This window comes from Pestalotiopsis fici (assembly GCF_000516985.1).
Source record: "Pestalotiopsis fici W106-1 unplaced genomic scaffold PFICI_Scf_9, whole genome shotgun sequence".
Taxonomy (NCBI): domain Eukaryota; kingdom Fungi; phylum Ascomycota; class Sordariomycetes; order Amphisphaeriales; family Sporocadaceae; genus Pestalotiopsis; species Pestalotiopsis fici.
This window is the reverse complement of record NW_006917099.1, coordinates 221067-245830: the sequence shown is the minus strand read 5'-3', so window position 1 is coordinate 245830 and position 24764 is coordinate 221067. Positions and strand designations below refer to the sequence as shown.

General features: G+C 50.6%; 7 protein-coding genes across 7 annotated transcripts; 2 read left to right on the top strand and 5 right to left on the bottom strand.

Moving 5' to 3' along the window:
- Positions 1–2331: 2331 nt before the first annotated feature.
- On the bottom strand, positions 2332–3263 carry PFICI_11505 (uncharacterized protein; the record flags this gene model as incomplete). Its single annotated transcript, XM_007840086.1, has 2 exons — positions 2332–2765; positions 2831–3263. 2 exons carry the CDS (start codon positions 3261–3263, stop codon positions 2332–2334), a joined length of 867 nt encoding a protein of 288 aa, XP_007838277.1.
- Positions 3264–5764: 2501 nt separating this feature from the next.
- Positions 5765–8399, top strand: PFICI_11504 (Protein mesA; the record flags this gene model as incomplete). Its single annotated transcript, XM_007840085.1, has 3 exons — positions 5765–6628; positions 6691–7923; positions 7980–8399. 3 exons carry the CDS (start codon positions 5765–5767, stop codon positions 8397–8399), a joined length of 2517 nt encoding a protein of 838 aa, XP_007838276.1.
- Positions 8400–8889: 490 nt separating this feature from the next.
- Positions 8890–9972, bottom strand: PFICI_11503 (uncharacterized protein; the record flags this gene model as incomplete). The annotated part of the gene is made up of 2 exons (XM_007840084.1): positions 8890–9588; positions 9808–9972. The coding sequence occupies 2 exons, from the start codon at positions 9970–9972 to the stop codon at positions 8890–8892; spliced, it is 864 nt and encodes a 287-aa protein (XP_007838275.1).
- A 3844-nt stretch (positions 9973–13816) lies between these two features.
- Positions 13817–14437, bottom strand: PFICI_11502 (DNA-directed RNA polymerase; the record flags this gene model as incomplete). The annotated part of the gene is made up of 3 exons (XM_007840083.1): positions 13817–13853; positions 13909–14301; positions 14388–14437. The coding sequence occupies 3 exons, from the start codon at positions 14435–14437 to the stop codon at positions 13817–13819; spliced, it is 480 nt and encodes a 159-aa protein (XP_007838274.1).
- A 594-nt stretch (positions 14438–15031) lies between these two features.
- PFICI_11501 (uncharacterized protein) lies at positions 15032–16709 on the top strand (the record flags this gene model as incomplete). Its single annotated transcript, XM_007840082.1, has 2 exons — positions 15032–15131; positions 15199–16709. 2 exons carry the CDS (start codon positions 15032–15034, stop codon positions 16707–16709), a joined length of 1611 nt encoding a protein of 536 aa, XP_007838273.1.
- Positions 16710–17333: 624 nt separating this feature from the next.
- Positions 17334–17846, bottom strand: PFICI_11500 (uncharacterized protein; the record flags this gene model as incomplete). Its single annotated transcript, XM_007840081.1, has 1 exon — positions 17334–17846. The coding sequence occupies one exon, from the start codon at positions 17844–17846 to the stop codon at positions 17334–17336; it is 513 nt and encodes a 170-aa protein (XP_007838272.1).
- Positions 17847–19200: 1354 nt separating this feature from the next.
- Positions 19201–20734, bottom strand: PFICI_11499 (uncharacterized protein; the record flags this gene model as incomplete). Its single annotated transcript, XM_007840080.1, has 6 exons — positions 19201–19771; positions 19832–19889; positions 19971–20075; positions 20137–20292; positions 20392–20410; positions 20717–20734. The coding sequence occupies 6 exons, from the start codon at positions 20732–20734 to the stop codon at positions 19201–19203; spliced, it is 927 nt and encodes a 308-aa protein (XP_007838271.1).
- Between the last annotated feature and the right edge of the window lie 4030 nt (positions 20735–24764).

Sequence of the window (24764 nt, the reverse complement as noted above, 5' to 3'; positions counted from 1 at the left end):
TTATCGGACGTGCGGTTGCACAGGTTACTGGCGGCGTCACAGTTGCTGGGTGTGCTGAATCCTCAATGGCACTTGTTGAGAGGGATGACAGTTGACTTGACTGCTAGCACGGTCTGCAATGAGTCGCGCGTGGAGTACTATACCTACGTAGCTGGCGAAACAGGTGCGGTTGGTATGTAATGTCCGTAGGGGTACGTTCCGAACTGCTGAATAGTAGTAGCAGAATTGCTGCCGCCGTAACTTTTCAATGGTCCTCTTTTTTTGACCCGTTTCTGCTGGCGAGAACGGGGAACGGGGAAGAACGCTGTAAAACGCAACGAGAAAGTGAAATAGGCTTTGGGAGAGGACAGAATATGGTCGAGGCGTCTGGGTCAAAGTGGGAAGGAGAGGGAAAGAGATGGAACCGAGCTCTCAACTTCGTCGACGTCGTGCTGATATGAGAGAACCGGGGGGGTAATCAGATTAGTTGACGTCTTTGGCCTCGACTCTGGATCGATTTATCAGCCTAGGTACATAATTCTGGTAGCCAAAGCATTGTTGCCAGCCCAATGTTTTTTTTGTATTTATTTATTTTCCCTGGTCGTTGCCTTGCACAAAAACAGTTGTGATGTGCTGTCCACAAACGCCCTGTGTCTGGTTCAAGCCAAGTGCTATGCGCGAGGGAGGGCTCGGGGAATGAACCGAAGCGTAAAATTATCAGGCTGGGAATTGATCTTTTTGGGAACTCTTTTTTTGTGCAAATTCCCCCATAAACGCGAGCTTCAAGTTCAATCTACCTGTCATCACGCCGGCTATACAGGATGAGACAAGGTATAGAATACCCAGCCCTCTTGGGTCCACTTATCACAGTAGCGGTCCAATATCCAGTGAATAAAGAACGGTTCGTCCAATAGCCTCGGGCTGTCAGTGTTGTTTACCTGGCGCTGCATCTACAGGCAGAAAAAGCGGTATCCTCAGTGGTCATCTCTGCTGTAGGAGTGCTGATTTGCCCCATAGTGGCCGTCCAATGGAGCCCTCGTTGCTGTGTACCACGAGAAATCCAGGAGGTTGAACTTGCGAGTGAGAGTTGCAGCGTTCCTTGCAATGATACCCCAGACTTGCCGCTTTCATAAACTTAGCTATGTGCGGAATATACTTTGTACCTGCGAAGAAATAAATCTCTGGAAGAGGAAGTGCACATGTCGAGGACTAGTCACGTCCCGTTTGATGTAAAGAAACAGATAGAGAAAATAATGTAATAGTATTGCGGTTATACGGGCGCTTGCTCCCGCCCGCTTGGTACTCTCAATCCTTGCACCCGTCCAACCGTCCTGCCGTCATTCCATTTATGAAAGTCTAACAGGGGCCGGGGGCACATCGTCCCAAAGACCCAGGCGGTACGATAGGCGGGAGGATTTCAGCCCCCCTCTTAAACCCCCCCGCGCACAACCTCTACGTAAACTAATAACGCCCCAATCTGCAGTGTGCCCTTCCTGAAATCGTGCAACTCTTGTCGGAGTTATGAAGGGTATTTGGCAAATGTGCATATCTTAGCATTTCTCGATTCTCGAACCTTCTGTGGGTCTCAGAGCGCCAAGACAACTCGAAGTCCAGTATAACCGATCGTGGTGAACTTGTTGCTATTGTATATGTTTTCACCAGTGGCCTGGTTATGACAAGTACAATACCGGCTATTTTGTCGGAATCAATGCCAGGATCCTTTGGAGTATTGAAGAGATTTTTCTTTCATTCAATTTCACTGACTGTGACTTTGTTATTATTACTACATAACCTGTGTTCGCGAAGGGCGGGTTGAGAAGGGCAGCCCGCGTAAGCGCCGTGACAGATTTGACGGCTTCCCGAGTTACATTGATGAGGAAAAAGCAAAATCATGGCCACAGTTGAAGCAGACTGATTGGCGGGCATAGCTCTTGATCACCGCTGGACCTTCTCGGTTGCAACAATATACGTAAGACATTGAAAGGAACACAGACAACAATGCGACGACGACTATGCTATAGCGATTCAAGCTCGTTCGCGACACTGAAAACTCAGTGCATGAGGGGGCGGCACTGAAATCAATTCAAATTCTGATGAGCCTCGATCGAAGAGGCACAAAACACAATTGATCCTATCAAATGAGAACCAATTCAAGTTAAAGAATTCCACAGTGATCTATTATGTATGTTCAATGAAGCAATTCGTAGTCAACGGGTTCCCGCCCATGACCCAGTCTTCCCGCCTATGGTAGATTACATTTCTCCTTTCCTGTTAGACAAATATACATGATTGAGAACGTTGATGTTGATACGCCTGAACGCCGGCTCCGCTTATGCAGCAGCACTCGCCAACTCATCCTTCACTTTGCTCGGAACCACTGCTGCTAGGCGCTGGCTCCGCCGCCCCGCTGCCCCCGACGATGGAGTTTACAAAATCCTGGTATTTGAAGACTTCACCCTTCTTCCTTGATACACCTGCCGACATTGTGCTCTTGCTGAAGGCTCTTCGTCCGCTGAAACTAGCCATGATCTTTTCCACCTCGTGCGGTGATAATGCGCTCTCGCCCGGCTCCGGGGCTGTATGGAGCAATGCATCCCGCAGCTCGGCAAGATCGACCTGACCACTGTCGTCGTCGTCAAAGGCGGAGAAGGCTGACAACAGTTCACTGCTGGGCGACATGGCCGATAGCGTATTCGCTATACTATTTAGAAATACGGCGAGTGTCATGTTTTGCGGTCCACCTGGTGGGAAGAATTGCGAAAGCTCTGATTGACTGGGCGTCATGCCTGGGAGTGCATTGATATCAGCAAAAGAGTCGGGTGCAGCAAAATCAACGGTTTCTTGAACCTACCCAGCTGGTTCATCATATCGGCAACATCCTCTCTGTTGACAGAGCCATCGCTGTCCCTATCAAGGATCTGGAAACCATCCCTCAGGACTCGAAGTTGTTGTGGTTGTAGCTGCGACAGTGCGTTACCTCCTGTTGCAGCCGCTGGCGCCTGCGATCTGATTGATACCGGTGAACCAAGGCGTGGACTGGCCATGTTTTCTGGCTGCGGCAGTGGCCTAGATCGAGTAAAGTCTGGTGAAGTTGGAGCGGCTTTTACTGGCGTTGAATCGCTTCCTAGTCGTGATGGAGAGCGCAAGTGACCGATCCTCGAAGGTGTACCGGGTGGTGTTGACTGTCTGAGTGGCGACGATGCAGCAGGCGATTCGGGTCTGCGAAAGGGAGAGCTTCGCGGTGATCCGTAGCCAAGAGGAGATGGTTTGTACGCAGCTGACATGGCCTATGTAAGGTACGAGAGGGTCTAGAGTTAGCACGATTGATTCATCTCTGATTTTCTCCACATGGGACGTCATACCATGGTGTAAGCTGAGTGGATTGAGATGTTTGAACTAAAATATCTCTGATTGCAAAAGTAAACAATGCGAACGGATGTCGGGCTCGCCGGGGGAATATTGCTGGAATGGACAATACAATCAAACAGGGTATCTTGTGCAAAGTAAAGAATTCTTGTCCTTTCTTTTTCATGGACGTGTGATGGCTGTGATGATGATCTCAGCAAATTTTCTTGAATTGCAGCTGCGCATGTATTTACTTGTTGTGGCGATGCCATGAGGCTGCGAGCGAGGAGATAAACAGTGGCCGGACAACGAACCAGCACCTCTCGTGGTTGGGCGAGGTTGGCACGGATCACGACTGACCGTCTGGGGCTCGATGGCGGGGGATCGAAGTAACCTTGTGGGCTTGGCACGACACTACTCGAGGCCCAGAAGCTGGGCGCCTGGCGACCTGGCTCCAGCCCCCCCCCCATCATGATGGGCGTCACTGCTGCTCAGCTCTCCAATGGGAGAATGTCGATAGTATGGGGATTCAACCTGATTTTGGGCACCAGATGCTATTTCATACGTCAATTCGATTGATTGCCTTTCTTCTCAAAAGCTTGTGGATATTTATTCAGTTGGACATCAAGGCCATGACGTTTTTGACGATTTTGACTTCAGATGTTTAGGCCTCCAGAGACTATCCGAAATTGGCTGCATTGCCTCCAATACATTGACCCAGCCAACCAAACTGATGCTCTGGAACATTCACCACTTCCATAACCAGAGGTTGGTGTCGGCAGTGTATCAAGTAGTTCGGTAGAATCGGCAAACTAATGAATCGCTACACCTCCTCCAGCATAATATACGTTAGATCAGTACATGCCCCATATTTCTTTGCTCTGGTGTGTCTGGTATCTTCCCTTATCCTTTCTATGGTACGATACGGCTGATAAAAATTTCTAGCAACTGGTGTGGGCACCGGGCGAAGAACCTCTATAACAGCCAGTATTGAGCAGCACAAAATATATGGGAGAGTACGTGGTAAATCACTGGATCCAAATATGGGGCTTGGTACCGATCTAACGTTTATAATGCTGGAGGAGGTGTAGATGCTCGGGATGCCTCCTTGCCTCCAAAGCTCTACTCAACATGTCCAAGATTTTTGTTTGCCCTTGACTGGCCCAAGGGCTGCAGAAGTCCAGAAAAAAGGTGTGGCATCCACAACCCACGATATCACTCCATCCTCTTCTAGCGGGTTGCGCTAATAACTGGCCCAATGTGAAATTGGGTTTTCTCTCCTGCTTTGGACCTGTCACCAGATGACTTGACTGCCAGGAACGCTCTAATTTTCTTTTTTTTTTCTTGGTGGGTTTATAAATTACTACTGGCAGCAGGGGTCCCCATTTTCAGGGTCCTGGCACTGCACGTCAGCAGCTTCCACATACCAGCTGTCGTTATATTTGTTATACTCGCCTAATCTATATTCAAGCACCAGCATGGTCGTGTACGACGACCAGAGCATCAAGATAGCTGTTGTTGCCGGCATGTGAAAGGGGCGACGGCGCTACTGGCGTCACCCGTTGATATAGTACCTCGCTGAATACATTTAAGAATGCGAGAGATGAGCCTTGTCTTACGGGCTTTATCCTAATCTTTTTAGTGCTCTGTAGTGATGCAGACCGTGTCTCGCGTTTCGGCCGCCCTCCCCCTCAGTGGCTATCTTCTTTTACCGCCGACTCATCTTCAGCTCTCAACCCCAGTCCTCGTCAAAGTTCGTCCATTGGATCCTCAATCGCATGTTTGAACCGGTGGGAATTGTTTCGTAATGTGATGGAGACTCTAGTGGATGGATCACACCCAAAGTGACAGGCAAGAGCCGCAACCAATACCGTTTCGAGCGCACGTCCACTTTCACTGTCCGCGATTGGGAACGAACCACGCTGATCTCCTTGCAACGTTGGAACCCCTTTTACTTCCGGGCGGTTTTGGCGGGCATGGGGATACTCCGTCAAAGTGCCTAAAACACTGCATACCTACTTCCGATACCAGGCCCAGGGTCAACTTGTAGTAGTAGTAGCAGTAGTAGGTAGTAGCAGCAGCAGCCAGTCAGTCTTAATTAGACACCCCAGCACAGATTCCCCCCCTCCCCAGTTGAGTCTCTTTTGACTCCATACACCACCAAATCCAAAGAGAATACGACGCCGCGCGCTGCAGCCATCACCGTTGCACAGGGAAGACGGTCGGTGCAGCTGCTACATCTCCAAAGCCAGCGAGTGAGCGACAAATAGTCCTCGTCAGGTGTCACTGGGTAGCGAAGCCTGCAGAGGATCTGCTGCTGCTGCTTCCCTGTCTGTCCTGTACGAGTACTCGCCAATACAACAGTATCAATACACGACGCAAGCACCGTCTTGTGCGGGACGGGCTACCGATAGATAGGTAGGAGCAGCTTTTTCACAGCATGGCTTCGGTCTCGGGAGTTGGGCGACCGTTCATGTCGCGAACGAACACGAACCAGTCCATACAACAGAACGGCCATGCCGCTCCCGCGAATCCCCGCGCATCACTGTCGTCCTTTCCACCGTCACGATCGCCTTCACAAATGTCGCATCACTCGAGGCAGCCTTCAAGGTCGCCGCAGCCACCTGTCCACTCTGACCTCGATCGTATATCCGACCCCAGCTCCAAATCGAACAAGACGTCGTCCATTGGAAGCAGGACGGTGGCTTCTTCGCAGCACTCGTCGCTCTCTGCACCCCCGAAGCGGACCAATCCTGAGGCTCATCCGCCCAGGAAATTACGTCCACAGTATCCTCGGGGGTCAACCGCAAATCATGTCGAATATATACTGGTCGCCTCTTTCGACATTGACCGGGGTCCGGTCATGGAGCATCAATATCCGGTGGCCATCACCGGTGATGAGCACATGCTAGCAGAGCTCATGTTGCCGGACCAGGCCCATGCGCGCAACCAGGACTGGACCATCTTCTTCCTGCACAAGGATAGTACACAGGAGGAAGAGGAGGAGGAAGCAAATAAGAAGAAAGAGAACAAGGAAAGAAGGAAACGGAGACGTGATCGCGCGGCAGGCTTAATTGACGAAAACGACGAGAGCTCTGCTGACGAGGAAATCGACGACGACGACGAAGACGACATGAATGACGACGATGAAACGAGCGATGAAGAGCCAGAAGGCGGCGAGGGCCCTCCATTGGTTTACGTCCTAAATCTGGTGAATACAAAACACGACAAGAGCGTCAAAAGAGGTGCGATAGTCAAGGCTATGGCGATATGCACACGGCATCCCTTCTTGCACATATACAAGGTTCGTTGAGTGCTGCGAATCGGATCTCGATCCCATCACCAGGATAACTGACTTTTGAGCAGCCGCTTCTCCTACTTGCATTAGAAGAGTACTTCAAATCGCCGGTCCCCGAGACCTTGTCCATGCTTTACGATGCAGTCAACAACATGGATTTATCGCTCATGCCAAAGCTGAGCCTTCTGGAGCGGAATCTCCTGTTGGCCAGTGACAACAAGGATCTTTTTGTCGAAAAGTTCGGCCAAATGATTAAGATGCGAATGGCAGAGGATCGTGAAGGTTCGGTCACTGAGCCACTCGACGCAAGCATGAGTCCACCCAAACTACACGGAATCTCTCGCGCGGGCACCAAGGCTCACTTGGAAGGATCATCAGGCTACGCATTGCCGCGAGATACTCACGAGTTTGAAAGCAAGGTGCTTTACAAGGGAATCCCGATTCCCGTCAAGGTACCAACAGCCGTCATGCCAGAGACGGTGGGAGACTTCTCAATTATCAAACTGATCCAGACGTTTTCGGAACCACACGCCAAAGCGCCACAGCCATTCCCGGTACATCCTCACTTGACAACGAATGGACCCAGCACACATCCAATCATAGTCCTGGCGAACGCGCTACTGACACAAAAGCGAATCATCTTCCTTGGCCACAATATGCCTTCCGGAGACGTTGCAGAAGCGGTCTTGGCAGCATGTGCTCTGGCATCTGGCGGAGTTTTGAGAGGCTTTACCCGCTTTGCCTTTCCCTACACCGATCTGACCAAAATCGACGACTTGCTGAATGTCCCAGGCTTTATTGCTGGAGTGACCAACCCAACCTTTGAGCTTCACCCAGAGTGGTGGGATATTCTTTGCGATATTCCGAGCGGAAGAATCAAGATCAGTAGCAAGATCGAACCAGCTGCCACCACTGAAGGCCTGGCCTATTTCCAGCAACAACATCCAGCACACGCTAATCTCGTCAGTGGCTCAAGCTCTAGTACTGACTTGACCGGAGATGTGGTCTTTATGAATGATATTCTCAAGGGCATCGCCGCAAGACTTGGCGAACGAGTAATCCGTGCCAAACTCCGCGATTGGGTGGTCAAATTTACGAGAATAGCTGCAGCTTTTGAAGAGAGCGTGTACGGCGCAAGTGCATTATACATTGGCGGCGATGATGCAGACACTAGCAATATCGGGATCAGCGGGCACGGTTATGTGTGGGCAGACGACAATGCTAAACAGAGAGAGCTTGCTGGCAATGTGTCTAGGATAGAGGGCTGGCGGAATACCCGAAGCTATTACAGCTTCATTCAGGTACGAATGTGCACACCTCTCTATATCACATATCAAAAGACTAACAGTCGAGACAGGACCTTGCTCAGATCTACACGATTCGCCCCCTGAAGGGTCTTGACCTCCATCACATGCATGATCGTCTGCGTACGCAGAAGCTCAACCCTGCCCAGAGTCGGGAGATTTACCTGGCCTTTTCCAAGCATGTATTTTCTTATGACGAGATATGTCTCTTGCTCACAGTCGCCCCCGAATCCCATGCTGGGCTTTTCTACCTGGCATTGGGTCTATTCCACAAAGACAAGGACGTCCGCGTCAAGACGGCGGATCTCCTTGAGAAGATTAGTGAGCACGAAGCCGGCCAGCATTGGTGGAAAGGCCTGAGTAGGTTCGAAAAGTTGGCTTATCACCGCATCAAGCGAGACGCTGAGGCTGAGATGCGGAGTAAGCTGGAGAAGGACGGATTCCACCTCGAGCTAAGCAGGAGAGTCAGTTAAAGAGATTTACCAGGAGTGTGTTGCAATAAACCAAAATCCACGTGGGGTGTGTGTGCGGGACAATTGAGAAGACTTTTCCCTCGCAAGAGGTTGATTGATTTTGTTGTATAAGTTGCTTCTAGATATCCCTGCGCAAATGTTCGAGTCACTACGAGTTGGTTGAAAAGAGAAGCATGCTACAAGGTTGCAAGAAAATCATGTCTCCTCGTGTGAGTACAATATTGAGATGCCATAGCGCGAGTTGAAGATTAAACATCCCGCCACAATGAATTGGACATGGCACATGGTATCGACACCATCTCCTTTTGGCTGTCACAATATTGCTGTTTTTATTGATATATCTTCGATACACGTTTTTGAGAGCAGAAGCAGGTCCAGGAGGATATTTCAGAAGGAATATCAGGGAACGCTGATGTTGGCAAGGTGTACGATATCCAAAGCTTGCAGCTATCAATATTTTATTTACTATTTACACCCATCTAGAACACAGCTATAGCAGGTACTTGGCAGCGTGCTTGACATGGTCCTCGGCAAATGACGAGATGAAAAAGTACGAGTGATCATAGTCATCCTGGTAGCGGACCGTGAGGCCGGTGATGCCATTATCGCGGGCAGCCTTTTCCAAGTTCTCGGGCAGGAGCTGGCCCTGCTTGTAAAAGTTGTCGCCGGTGCCGACGTCGACCAGCAGGGGGATCTCGTGGCCCTTCCACGAGGCGCCCGAGATGAGCTCGGTGGCGTCGTGGGCCTTCCAGCCCTCGCGGTCGGCGGTGCCCAGGTATCCCGAGAAGGCCTTTTCGCCCCAGGGGCATTGGGTGGGGTTGGAAATGGGCGCAAAGGCGCTGACGCTCTTGTACTTGCCCGGGTTCTTGAGGAACAGGGTCAGGGCGCCGTGGCCGCCCATGCTGTGGCCGGTGATGGAGACGCGGCTGCTGTCGAGCTGCGCACCAAACTCTGCAAAGATGGCCTCGGGCAGCTCGTCCCGCACGTACGTCTCCATGTGGTAGTGGCCGGACCACGGCTCCTGTGTCGCGTTGATGTAGAAGCCGGCGCCGGCGCCAAAGTCCCAGGCGTCCGTCTCGCCCGGCAGGTTGGCACCGCGCGGCGACGTGTCGGGGTACAGCACCGCGATGCCGGCCTTGGCGGCGGCCTGCTGGAAGAAGCCCTTTTCGGTGCAGTTCTGGGGTGTACACTAGAATGGATATATTGTGTCAGCTACTATCGTGACGAGAAGGGTGCTCTCTCATGGACCAAGGTCCAGACTGAAATTCCGTCGTACACGGGCAAGCGATCAAGTTTGCTCGATCAGCCGCAACAAGAACCAGCCCTTGAGTTTGGCTACCCTTGAGCTGCGAATGAACGGCATAATATTCGATCGAGCGGCACCCGGGAAAAAAAAAAAGTCACTTACAGTCAAACCAGACAGGTAGATCAGTAGGGGAACCTTCTGGGTCTTGGCAGCTGGCGGCAGATAGAGGTTCACATCCATGGGCGTCTTGGTGCTCTTGGACTCGTGCGAAAGCTTCAGGAGCTTTCCGCCGCAGCTGGCGATGGTGGCCTTGGTTTCGAAAGGCATCTTGAGTCTTGTTGCAACGACACTGAAAAATCGATAAGTAGAATAGCTCGGAAGTCTCGTGGTGAGTGTTGCTGCGATCCTGTGTAGCATGCAAAAGTTGTGATCCCAAGAGTGAAAGCTTGAGTATACCTAGCTAGGTAGAGTGAGAGGTAGATATCGGACTCGGTTCCGAGGTCTGTATATATGAATGTCCTGCGGATTCGACTCCGATCTGTCGATACGAGGATTATCAAGTAGTAAAGGCTCCAATTGGTTGTCACAGTTCAATCTCTCGAGATAATGTAGTACTATTAGACTATGAAAACTGTCAAGCCTTTTACAAGAGTGCCATTGATTAAAAAGAAGTTGATTCATTCGGACCCCTCCCGGCAGATGGAGCAGGAAGCTCAATGCTGCTGCTGCTACCCCGCTGAGAAGTTTCCCAATCTTGGAGATATTAAGCCTGAGAGCTGAGAGCTTGCCCAGAGAAACCCCGCCGAGATACTGGCGTCATAACCTGTAGTGCGCCAAGCCGAACGCCGAACCCCCGGGGCTCCACCAGCATTCATGCTATTCGTGTTTTTCTTTTGGAATTGTATACGTAGTGCACTTTTGTAGTGTCAATACCCTTTTATTAATTACATTAGTGCAAGTTGAGTCTCTTGCGAGCTTCCTTGCAAGTGATACAAGACGATGGCGTTGAAGAACATCAGCCTGTCCTTCTATAGAGCGCCTGAACGAAACCAGCAGACCGTACACCTTTTTTTTTTTCCATGTGTCATTTCTCATGTCGCTTTCAGTAGCGGAACAGCGTCCAACCGTTTCCAGAAATCTAGATCAATCATTGTTCTAGAAAGAACCACCATGTCTATGTCGAAGTCTCGTTGAGGTGACAGGAAAAGGCTCCAATCAAGTTGTCCCACTGTATCGAGCTCAGGTCATACTTGACGGGGCTGTTGAAAGAGACTGCACCAAAAGTACAGCCCGTCGGTGAAGTGCAGATTTGCGAACAGTTTCCACTAAATCGTTTTGCACTTGTGTCAGCGAGAGATGTCCTGTTGCTCTAGTCTGATTCACACGAGTTGATTGGCAGCCCAGCCTCTGAAACTCGACTCCCCAGGCAGGATTCGGCGGTTCCGACCAAAGCCTGCCGTAGAAATAGTTTATTATAGAAAAAAAAAAAAAAAAAAAAAAACTTAACGCTCTGGGGTAACAGTAGAAATTGTCACCATCGGGGGCAAAAGTTGATGCGTTGCGCTGTAGATTTGCCGGGAGATCGTGGCACTCTTGCATGGTGTACACCTCATAGTGGCAGTTGCCAGTAGCATTGGCACCTTGGCAGATGAGCACCTGTGGAGAGGATCAGCAATTGCGCGCGCCCCAAAAGACTATCTGGACAGAAAAAATGCCTGTCGGCAGATAGGTAAAGTAGACAGCAATAGACTTACACCACCAGCCTCCCTCTTTGCGATTTCAGCAGTCGGAGCTGCCGTGATGGAGGCTGCCGAAGCCAGGACGCTGGCAATTATCGTCGAGAGCTGCATAGTATCTGCTGTTGTTGTATGTGTGTAATGCGTATATGTAGTACTACCGTGGAGAGATGTCGTGTTTGTGTGTGTCGTGTCGTATCGTGTAGGAAGGGGGAATGATGCTCGTGACAGTCGGACGATGAGATGTGAGCAAAGGGGAGAAAAAAAAAGAAGCAATATCTAGAACACAGTTTCTGGACTTGTGGAATGCGATTCTATTTGTATCGCACCCGCCCTTTGCTTGCTTGCCTGCCTAGGTAAAAGGCTAACCGGCAACTTCTGATGGAGATCAGCAACGTCAAGTCTCCTGCTAGGTAAGCTGGACTGTGCTGAGATGGATGTAGATTATACGAACTACCACCACCTGGATGGTCCTAGAACGCCCCGACCAGTCTCGTTTCGAGGGACAAGTTTGGACTTTTTTGTTTTGTTTGCCTAGCTAGGATCCGTTCCATTAGTAGGATTTCTGACAAGAGCAGCCACAAGCGAGCCGGTCAGCGCAATGTCAATTACATCGTATACATAATTCACATACGTCCAGTATGACAGGGCAGACCTTCTAATGGTAAGCTAAGATTTAAAGAGAGAAAAAAAAAATGGCACCATCCAGGGTCAACACGATCCCAACCACACTTTCTAGGTAGTTGACAGGTAATTCACCGACCACGACGAATAGGAACAAACAACAAATATCGAGGGAGGCGGGCAGCTGCATATACATGCTGCAAGTGGCCCCTGGTCCTTTTTTTGCAACCATGCTGCAAAGCAAACGGTTTTTCTCAAGGTGCAGCTCTTATTGGTCGGTTGTCCACAGATCCTGTTGCTATCGCTGAAGTAAAATCTCGTGTTCATCACACTGCATTCTATACTGCACGCTTTGTGCCTCCCTCTTCTCTCCCTCTTCCTTCGAGTCCAGCTGAGGCATGTCAAGCCCGTCATTGCTACCACCCACCGAGCGCAACTGCCCTGATAGTATGATACCTTTGGGTGTGCGCTTTGATTACTGAATGGAGCAACTCATCTGTGACTTCACTACGGGCTTTGTTATGTCGCTGTTTTAAGCATAACCACGACGTCATGGTGTTGCGCGACTGTAGCAAAATCCAGCGTCCATGCCTGTAGGCCAACTTACGATCCGAGATGAGATAGATAGATACTGTAGGTGAGTTGTGCGGAACGCGGAAGCGGCTTTCTAGGTCTCACAGGAGGAGTCGGTAATATGGGACCCCAACTGAGAAGAGAGCCAATACAGGGCGGATTTCAGCATTTAAGAATTAGAGTAGAGCCTTGGCGTACGTCGATCCCCTGGACGTCTGGTGGCCCTCAAGAGTGGAGCCAACATGGTCTCAGTCTTCGGTACTCTGTACAATATGTACCTAGGTACTCTTGTAAGATAGCTCAATGCTACCAGCTGCATAGATTTTACAATGCGAATTATACAGCCTGATCAAGATCTGCAGAATGTAAGCTTTTAGATCCACTAGGACTTGCAATACAGGGTCATTCGAGAATATCCAACAGCCATATTCGGGACATTGTTTGCACCCGTTGTGCTAACGCTTACCCGACTTATACTACCGCCAGTCTCTTCAGCTGGTTCATCCGCTCGCCTATGGCTGGCATGATTGCTTAGTAGATGTACAAACATTGTACGCCCATATTTCACCACAGAGGGTACGACTACATAGTTTTCAGCCGTCAAGATTACTGAGAACCCGATGTTTTGATGTATTCTTGGATGGGTAAGACAACTACGAACACACACTGACCAGGCCAAAATTTACAAAGCAAGTAAAACTCATAACATTATGCTCGTGAAAGCTTGTCTAGTGAGCTATTTGTCTATCTCCACTCAATGTCATTATTAACCATAGAGGTTAGACAGACACGCAACGTCTGGATGGTTGCAATCCTCGCCAAAAATGCCCGAACAGGGTGGCAGGTGCTAGTATGCCCGATGTTGCACCTCCGATACAATATGTGAGATCAGATGACTCAAAGACATGGTCTATGCAGGCGCCACGGATCGTAAACTGCCCCAGCTTCCCGTAGGGCTGGTCTTGACTTGGGTACACGGTCGCATTTCTTTTTTTTTTTTCCGAGCTTGAAGTGCGCCTACAACTGAACTTCCTTGATGTGACAAGAGAGCAAATCAGGCAGTGTGCTCGATCCAGAGAAGAAAGTTGACAAACGCCTCGCTCAATGCATTCCTAATTCCCTGCCTCACCCAGAGCTGGCTTGGGTTTGCGGAAACAGTCCCGCAGTCCACCCGTAAGTTGCAGCTCCGATTTACTCGTGACGGCCAATATTTTTCTCATCCTGGGTATTTGCATTCTCTATTGCAGCAGCTCTTCGCAGGTCCAGTCCTCGTAGCTGTAGTCACATGGTTAGTCTCAACGCAGCTGAGCATCAGGAACGTTATACGCACTATCCGTCGGGCATGTAACGGCGGACGATCAAGGGAATCTTCTTCTCCCGCAGCTCCTTGATGGCAATCTGCAGGGGATCCGTCTCGCCCTCGAGGTCGACCAACACGGGTGCATTCATACTGATCTGTAGAGCGCGTGTGCCCAGGATTCTAGCCTTCTCGTACTTTGTCATGTATGGTGTTGTTGATCGCTCCTCGTTTGGAATCTTCTTGTCCTTGTGCGACTTCTCGCCCGCTTTTGCCCGGTTTGCCTGTGCCGAAGGGTCTCCCGAGACTACAACATTGTTCTCTTCTTCATCGGCTGCGCGAGTCTTGCCATATTCATCTTCCTCGGGCACCTCGTCATCAAAGTCGTCGACAACATCCTCCTCGTCCTCGAACATGGGCTCGTCACTATCGCGATCCGGTTAGCGGTGATCAAGGCGCGCGCGCGCGCGCTAGATTGCTTTGGAAAGAAGAAAACGCGGCAGCAAACATACCCGCCGACATCGTCATCTCTGCCATCGTCATCGCCACCGTAGTCAGACATGTTGGGCAAGTAAGTGTTTGTTCAAAAAAAGAAATGGAGCTCGAGAGTGGTGTGTTTGTTTGGTGTGTGGGCGGGATCGCAACTCAATGGGCAGCTGGACTTGTGACAGTGGAATGCAAAATTTCATATGCAAGGCTGAAAGGAAAGGGTGGACGGAAAAGGCCTTCGAGGCTCCAATGCGGGATGGTGGAGAGATAAGTGGATCGCCGTTTCTTTGATTGGCGCGATAAAGCTGGTGGTCCCGATAGAGGGCCGGCACTCCGCTAAAATTTTGGAAGTAGCGCGTCAAAATCAATTTTCAATCCAACAGCCGAGACCCAAATTCACGATTTTAGCACAAGGGTCCTTTTTTCTTCTTCTCGAAAAAAAGGTCGCTCTGCAACAATTGTTCGACGCCATCGCAGCAGCATTCGCTCGTCTTTCCTGGTCGTCTTCTGTCGGTCGCATCATGCACAGCGTCCATTACCGGATTGACTTTATCTAGCTCTGCGCCGCTCTCCAAGGTTAAGGCCTCTTATGTCAGACAAGCTTTCTGGCTGTCCGGTTTCCACGGCATGAATGGCTACTCAGATACCCAAACTCACAATCGACACCATGAAGCGCAAGACTCACGACGACGACGAGGAGTTCGGCTTGCCTAAGAGAAGTCGGCGACTTGCCGCTGGAACCTCGACCAATGTTCAATTGGCAAATGGTCAGTTGCTACGACCTGCTCCTAGATTTCTCTCCCTCTCCCTGAGCTAACTTGTTGTTGCTGTCAGACGCCTATCCCGATTTCGACGACGGCGATGATGCCAGGGACTCCGACTTCTCCGACCATGACGATGATCTCAACAGTGCCTCGACGCCCGATACCATTGCTACTACCGTGACTCCGACATCAGCACCATCGCCTCGCAAGAAGTTCCCCTCTGATCTCAAGACGATCAGATGCACTTGGCCCGGCTGTGAGAAGGCCTTCAACCGTCCCGCTCGTTTGACTGCTCACCTGCGGTCCCACACCAATGAGCGACCTTTCAAGTGCCCTCACGATGGTTGCGACAAGTCGTACCTCGAAGAGAAGCACTTGAAGCAGCATCTCGGAGGATCCCATTCTACCGAGCGAAAGCACACTTGCCAGGAGCCCGGCTGTGGAAAGAGCTTTTTGACTAGCACTCGTCTTCGCCGCCACCAACTTGTCCATGAGGGACAGGAACGCTTTCGTTGCCGAGACTTTCCTCCTTGCAACCAGTCCTTTCGCAAGCACCAAACCCTACAGCGCCACATTCGTGCCGAGCATCTCAAGATGCCTGCTTTCCAGTGTAAACACGAAGGCTGCGATGCCGGCTTCGACACTGCCTCTTCCCTAAGACGCCACGTCGAGAAGGAGCATGCAGATATCAAGTTCTGGTGCGAAGAGTGCAACAAGGGCCTCAAGGACGGTGCCTCGGATCGCGTGGGCTTTTCGACCATGGACCAGCTGCAACACCACATGAAGAAGGCCCATATCAGCTGCACTTTCTGCGATCAGATCTTCCCCACTAGAGATGCCATGGAGACACACACGGAACTCGAACACGCCAGCAACCTTCAAGAAGTTCGCAAGTCTGTCGTCTGTACTCGCGAGGGCTGCGGCAAGGTCTTCAGCAAGCAGTCTAATCTCCAGGCTCACATCAGGAGCTTCCATGACGGTGTTCGCTACGTCTGTGGCCAATTTGATGTCAGCAGCGCCAAGGACTTGAGCAGCTGGCCTTTGAGCGACGGATGCGGAGGTGGCTTTGCTACAAAGGCCAGTCTGGAGAAGCACATTCGTCATGTTCACATGGACATTCCGCGTCCCCTTCCTCCACGTGCAGAGATGCCCATCCGTCAAGATATGCAGATGCCTCGGGATATGCTTGGCCAGCTTACCAGCACTAGCGAAACGGCTCGACGCACCATTTCATGCTCTTGGCTGGGTTGTTCTCTGAAGTTTGCCCAGCAAGCTGAAATGCAGAGTCATCTGCACACCCATTTTGACATCAATATGTCAGACACGCTCGAGCAGGACTTTAGTATGAGTAGCATCCCTGACCCCAACTTGATGGGATTCGAGATTCCCTCTCCGTTCACTAGTAACCCGGTCACACCGGGTCTAGATGAACACTGGGGTTACTCTCACCCCGCAACACCTCACGGTCAGAACTACTTTCCCGAGGCCGAGGAATGGCGACATGACGAGGCAGAAATGCGCCAATTGATTGGACCCAACGACCTTGGTGGTCTTCTGGACCCTGCTTTGAGACAGATTTGAGAAGGAGTACGATTGGCGTTTTTTCTTTTTACACATTTGCAAGGAGCACACACCCAGCATGGCTTTGGCGTTTTTATGATTTGAGAAACTAAAAGAGACAGACACAGACACAAAGGAAAGAAAGAAGGAATTCATGACGATTCAGGTGTACGGATGCTTGCAAGAACGATACCCATTTGCTTTCTGCCATGCATAAGGGAAGCAACTTGTTTGAGAGATGATCGCATTATAGGAGGCCAGCTAACTGGCCTCGCGGTATATATGCGAGCTGGAACAAAACCAGCTTTTTAAGATTCATTCTCATGATTTGGAACGCAGCTATCAATCTGGTGACCAAACAACTCCCAGGCATATATATGAAACAGTGCATGCAAACTCCTCTCGTGACAAGTGCTGCGATTGAACTCTCTGGTCATTCTATGTAAATTTCAGAAACCCGTACATCGTATTTCCGATCTGGCACGTCATTTCGAGGACTATTTCCGTAAAGACTTTTCAGGGGGCTACTAACCAGCAGGACGTCATCTATTTGTTGTCCAGTACCAACTCAACGTATCTCAATATCCGAATAGTGGTCTACTTACCTTCTCCGAGCCCTGTATTGGAGTATTTCCACAGTCACTCTCAAGGACGTACAAAGTTATCACCCCTCCAACTACCTGCCCGCAGCCGCGAACCAAGTCGGATAGGTACAGCATCAGAATCAAACGACTCGTCGGCCCATTCGTCATCAGCATCGTGGCCCTTTTCGTCATTGTCGTCGTCGACCAGTTGCTTGCTACCCTCTGATACTTGCTCCTGCGTGGCGGCGGCGGCGGTGGCGGCGGCGGCAGCAGCCATGTAGCCCGCGGCAGTGGAACATGTCACGACGACGTTGGTATCTTCTTGATCGTCATTATTCTTGCTGCTGCTGCTGCTGCTGTTCATGGTACGGCTTACCGTTGCATCCCGGCATGGGCAGGCGATAATGATGTTGCCGGCGCGGGCGCGGGTCTTGTGCGGATAGTTTGGGGCGGGCGAGGTGCAAGACTCGAGGCTCGCGTTCTCGCGGTTGAGGCTGGGTCTAGGAGGTTGGCGAGGATGAGATGAGGATGTAGCCGAGGCGGCCTGTTGGGTGGTACGAGTCTCAAACTTCATGCTGTATTTTTTTTTTNTTTTTTTTTTGTATCTCTTCCTTCCTTAATCCCGTGTTGTTAATCCCTTACCTACTCCTTTGCCCTTCATGGATTCAGTGGTCTGCTAAAGGGCTGAGGAAGGATTATCGTTCCACCTGACCTCGCAGATATAGCCGTGACTCGAGAAGACTAGCTTCTTGTTATAATTTGTTTTAGTCAGTATATATATTCTCCTCGGGTTGTCTGTTTTGCGATTCTCTGGTCTAGTTGTAGCAATTGTCGGGGGCTATTCTGGGAGTATTTATACAAGAGCGTATTCCATGTCTTGACGGCAAGACAACGAAACAGAACATATTTCCATTGTTCTGGTCCTAACAAGGCCTTACTACAGGACAGTCAAACAACGGAAAAAAAAGAAACAAGCACGTTTTTCTTTTGTTCAGGAAGTTCTTGTCCAACGTCCATAGGAGCAAATAGAGAAACCAATTGGCTCTTTTCCACAACTGGCATGTCAATGCTCAACAGTTCCCGCAGGTAAGTCAGTGACCTGCATTTAAAACAGTCTCGGTTATGATCCAAAATGTCAAATTAATGGACGGGCTGTCACCTCCTGTATAGTCCCTCGAGAAAATTGCCGTGCTCTGATTGTTCCAAAAGAAGTAGGCATCGATGAATAGAGCGACACATGGTGTGGTAGACTATAGACCGTCGGTCGGTTGTGATGGCAGGCTCTGGCAAAGATAGGTAGCTCAATAAAGTGTTCTTATACGAAACAATACCATGGAGAAATTACTAGACATCTGTTAGATAATTCAGTCGCCTTACTCCTGACATTGCTTTAGTCCTGACAAGAACAACTGCTCACAAGAGGCCGGTGTCATGATCTACCCTTTGTCGGAAGCGGGCATCGTACTCGGACTCAAACCCTAGCGCATTCAATCCCAGTATCGGCACAAGTCCCAACTGAGGTTCAAGACGGCACTCTTGGCCTTCCTGGTATCATTTGAGTGACCAGCGCAATCTTGCATACAAGTGTTAGATCACCGTCCGAGTGATATATAGCAAACGAGACAATGAAGAGTACAAATCAATTGACGACCAAATCTAACCTTACAATGCGAACAGAATGGACTCCTTGCTGGGCCAACCATTTTCCACACCGGACTCAAGTTTGGTGATAAGGAAACTTTTATTTTCTCATTTTGGTATTTGCTCGGTAAGGCAATGCATGGCATCACCACAAACTACTGTTTTCGATGACTGGGTGATTTGTACGGATGTTCGAGCCCAACATCCCCAAGTATCGCTTGTAGAGGCTGAGAAGCGCAGTGATATCTGACGTCCAGCTCTTGGTGGAAGACCTTGTGTTCAACCGCTTATGCGCCGAGGCTGGGGAAAGCGTTCTTATCGCTGGGGTTGACGGCAGGGTTCTCGCTGCGGCCACCACGGGGAGCGCCACGGCCACGGCCCTCACCGCGTCCACGACCCTCACCACGGCCACCACGGGGGCCACCACGTCCACCACGGGCACCGCCACGGGGACGGTCCTGCTCAACGAAGGAGTGGTCGATGTCGACAACAGCCTTCTGCTTGCGCTCACGCTCGCGCTTGGTCTTGCCGGCGCTGGCAGCGATGAAGTCCTCGCTCTCGTCCTTGACGAGCTCCTTGGCAGCGGACCACTTCTTGTCGGTCTTGGAGCCCTCGTTGGCCTTGCGGACGTTGAGGGAGCCACCGAGGGCAAGCTTCTTCTCAGCCTGCTGAGCGAGGTAGTCCTCGTAGGAGATGTTCTTGTTCTCCGGCTCGGCGGGGTTCTCGATACCCTCACCGTCCTCGGCAATAGCCTCCTTCAGCTCGGTCTGAGCAATCTCCTCGCCAGCCTGCTCGTCCTTCTGCTCGGCAGCACCCTCCTGGGCGCCCCAAGACTGGGCAGCCTGCTTCTCGGAACCGCTACAAAATAAGCCAGTCAGCACTTTGTCACCATGAACGCGGGCATATTCGGAAATTTACCTGGCCAGACCCTTAGTGTGACGGTCATCGCGATCGCGGGGGTAGCCACCACCACGGCCTAGAATTCAAAAAGTTAGTGATTGCTATAGCTGATTGAGGGATCTCGCGCAGAAATTCCCGCAAGTAGATGAATACATACCACCACGTTGACGGGCACCACGGCCGCCACGGGAACCGCCACGAGGAGCCTCGTCGGTGGTTCTTCGCTGGTTGGCAGAGTGGCCAGCGTTTCTATCACGGAAAGCTTCAGTGGTGTTAGCTTGTCTACGTTCGTTGATGGCATGTTAGAGAGGCAATGTACGAACCTCCCTCGTTGCCTCCAGGTCCACGGCGTCCGGTGTTGGCGGAAGCAGGCTTCGACGGGGCCACGGGCTCGACGTCGCGCTTGGTGGTGCGAGGAGCAATCTTGTCGACTGTCTTCACGGGACCCTTGTTGGCTTCGCCATCCTCGATGTCATTGCCTGTAGCAGCGGCTTCCGGTTAGCCAAAGTTCCAATCATCTTGGGAGCGGCGAGTCGTCTCGCGTCCTTGTCTAGCTTTGCTCGAGTGGAGTATCATACCGAGGAGGTCAAACAGGTTCTAAACCACAATTGTTAGCCATGTGTTAACGGCAGAGGTGCGAGGGGAATTGGGGATGAGCTATGATGACGGCTTTCTACTGTAGAAACAAGAACCCATTGGGACAATGACATGTTTGTCGTAGGAAGGATTGATGGTCAGCGATGCGGGCAAGGACCTAAGCTGTACGGGAATATGCCCTCGTGTGGTTGATATTTGTCGACACACAAAACGCACATTACGCACACCCGGACACATACGCAACCGCACGAAGCTGGTGGGAGAAGGTGTGGGAAGACAACGACGACAGGATCACACAAAACGTACCTTGGAGGCGACCGACATTGTGGCGCCGATGTTATTCGCCTTTCAGCAAGGCGTAGCTATGAAGGATAACGATCGGTCAATGAAGGATTGATGGTCGGCTGTGGAAAGGATACGGCCTCAGCTGGTCATACCCTCGTGGTAGTGAAATCGTCGACGCCGCGGCGGGATTGGGTAGGATGAGGGTGGGAAATGGAAAAATTTCGGCTGCGCAAAACCCAGTTGTAATCAGCTCAATGTGTGTGGGCTCGCTATTTTTTTTTTTTCTCTTCCTTGTTCCGTCTCCCGTCCCCAGTGTTGGGTCTTTGCTTCCACTGCAAAAAGGTGCTTTGGTGCCCTGCTACAGGTGTTCAAGCTGCTGTTTGGTGGCTGGTTGCTTGGGTGGGGTTCAATGCCTTCACTGTCAGTTTGCGGCTTGTGGTCAATGTGGTCCGTGCATTAGCTGCCCTCTTTTTTGCACATCTCGCTTATTAGTGAACAAAAACTGCAAAAAATCATGTGCCCTCTACCTTAGGGTTTATCTTTTGAGCTTCCTCTAGCCAAGCACCCAAGCTAAAAAGCTCCCCAACCTTGATTCCGAGCTGCCTCGTCACTGCGAGAGTTCTCCCCAAAGGGCCAATTGCATGCATTCTGCCGTCCGGAACATGCTGCACCGATCCAAATGACTGAACTCTGTTCCCATTGTTTTATGATTGCATTCACTGTTCTGCCTGCAAGGCAATGAGTAGTCGCGACAAGATTGTTCAGCTATATTGACCTGGACGACTGAGTGGGCGATGATGCTACACAGACGGACAGCTTTGACGGCAAGGAGCTATGGCCTACTACTTTACGCGTGTACCGGCAACGCTCATGTGCCGATTGCATTAGCTAATGACCCGAAGTGCAGGGAGACCTTGACACCAGTGCCCAGGTGGTTTCCTAGTTACCCGACTAGCACCCGTGGGTTGTCACGATTAGTACTACATTACATATTTATGCTTTGTCGCCAACATGTTCGATTTTGTGCAAGAGATAGACTCTGATCAAGTAGGATACATATGCTCGTCTTGCCTCAATACTGACATGCTCTGATGCAGCTTCCTTGTCAGTCACCCAAGCAAAGTTTTTAGACAGCTCGGATGTACACATATGCCATGCCAAAGGGAGATGTAAGTCGTCAAGAACATTCTTCCGTAATCATATCAGCCCTAGCCAAAAAGCCTTTACCCCAGATCGGCGAAAATCTGGAGTCCCCAGTCTCCGGGGGCCCGGCCACGACTCGATGCTTGGTTTGCGGACAAGACGTAGATAGCGTAGATCGCCTATGCCTTGAATGGAAATGAGTAATAAGTAGATGTCATCGGCAGCATACAAACACATGAACCAGGAAGGTGTGCAACAGGCTTCAAAATGGAAAGCCACTCGTGGTGCCAGGAGGGCATCGAGAGAGATAGAGTGTTGGCTCAGCGACTCCAGGTCCATCATTGATCCCGTACCATCAGAAGGTTTCCATGATCAATGGTGACGACGCCTTCTGGGCGACTTAATTTCAATTCATGCCAGTAATGGCCATTTTCCAAGACACGGTGATTCTGACTGATAGATTGTATTCGCAAGTTGTAAATTGATACTACGAACTGAATTCCAACCGAGGTGATGGTCAAGATTCTTCATATTTAATCGCTGAACCCCCACTATAATGTGTGCGACTCGCTCAGACACAGAAAAAAACAATATGGTGCAATCGATGCGCTTATCAATAGAAACAAGGCGCCAAGCCAAGATCAGGCCCAGGATTATAGAGAGCCTCCAATACTCCCAAACTGCAGGCAGGTGCCATCTGACTGAAGCAAGCCAAGAGAAAGAGCGTCCGTGGGGGGGGAGATTTCGCAAAACAGGCAAAAAGAAAAGATAGAAAATAGAAAAGGAATTCACCAGGGGAGAGACAGACTGATACGGATTAATTAGGTAGAAGAAAGAGTATCCCGCGGGATTGTTTCATTCTCTTATTAATAATCGCTTCTGGTCCCTTTTGTGAGAAGAAAAGGCCTTATCTTCCACTGCCTGCCCACCCCCGGGGGACTGCCTCCATGCTGCCGACTGACCCCCTTCGATTCAATCGATTGCCGTTAGGAAACGACAACACATGCCGCCCTGGGAGATAAGGGGGGGGAGAAAAAAAAGTGTGCCAAAATACCTATCGGAGAGTCTGGAGCCAGGCAAAGAACCGATGAGCAAATGGATTGGAAAAATCAATTGCTCGTAGTAGTATATAACCATCGGGAAACACTCTGCCGCCCGGCTCCCTCCCATTCCTCGCCTACCTATCTACCTGTTCGCCGCGGGACTGTCCGCGATAACATAAAGCCAACCCCATTTTCGCACATCTCCGTTTCTCGACCATTTTCGATTCTACTTTTTGTCATATATAGAAACTCAGTTGATGTTTGCGGCCCCGGGGCCAAACTGACTTCTAGAAACTCGGATTTTTCCCTCTTCTCATTTTCCTTTTCTCTTTAGTTGCAAAGCTGGTTGGTCGGTTTCGTGGCTCAAGTGAGCTCCCGACTACTCTTGTACATCCTGTCTGGGCACCTCATACATGTGCATCTACTTGCGTGAACGATGTTTTCTATCCATTGCCTCTTTCCAAGAGAAGATACAAGCTATCACGTTGATGACAAACGTGTATGAGGTGCATTCCGAGCTCAAGTGATCTTTCAGTGCTGTGTTGCGAATAATTCGTGGCTGTACCTGTACTTGGTCAAGCTCAGCAAGCTTCCGCAGAGTATTATAACCTCGTCGACTTCTCGTCAATATTATTTCTTCCACGATGCAACTATCCAGAACAAGTCACTCTGGCATGGATGCGAAGTGTAATTGCTGAAACGAGAGGACATGATCTACCAATGTTTGTCGGAAATGACTTCTCAGAAAACGACGCATCACGGCTGTTTCGCCATTGGGTATCTGAGATGGCCGCGCTCGAATTCACGTCAGCTGGCGGTGCTGGACTGACTGGGCTTGGAAAGAAAGAAGTCAAGGCATTGGCCAAGTCAACTTCGACCATATGACCTATCGACATTATGATGTTCGACACGCATCACAATGGCCAGCGTGGCCTCAACGCCTTGTGGGTGTAGGCGGTGAGAAGGTCGGAGCCACGAGAATCACGAACTATTGGGTTTGCTACTACGAGAACGACGGGGGATGGATGGAGGGTCACGATGGTCGCCAACTCCAACTATCTATGCCAGCAAAGTTCGATGCCAAATTGGTACTTGTGTATGTCAATTTGGAGATTGGCTTCATCACTGCGTACAGCGACTATTCGACATCTGGACTTGCAGCAAATACATGCGCACTTCTGGGCAGACGCATCGGATTGGTATGTCCAACGAGTACCGAGGCTGTCGCGAGCTTGGCGAGATGGATAAATCTGAACATCAACAGGTTACAACAAAAATGAGAGCCTTGGAAGTCCAGCAGGACTTGTTCCCACCCACTCGTGGGTTTATTGCTTGGATGGAGCTGCTTCTGCTAAAAGCATTTTCTTAGTGCCGCACCAACTCGCGCAGTGCCCCTCTCTCTTACCCACTAAAGGGCCAGGTAGGTATGTATACTCGCCCTGGAGCAATCCCAGGTACAGATACATTTCATGGCCTAGAAGTGGAACCCGCGACGAATTCTCTGCTTCTCACGATCAAAGCAACAGACCAACACTAGTCGCCAGCACTTGCCTATTATGGCGGGCCGTCATGGGCTCCATTGGCTAAGGAGGGGAATCCCAACACTGACCAGGCTCCTACAGCTGCCATCAAGAAGTCTTTGCGCATACAGGCCCGTATCTTCATCCGACCGAGAATATGTCGTCGCCATGATTGATGGTTCTCTTTTGATGATGGAGATACGGGAGGCAGGACTGAAGCTCGCACACGCCACTGAGCGAAACAACACGATGAACGGCAGTGTCGGTGTCGGTGTCGGTCAAACGTAGGATCCACGCGCACGGAGATCGATGGATGGGCCGGGAACCCCTCACTGCAAACGAAGCTTATACCCTGGTGCCACC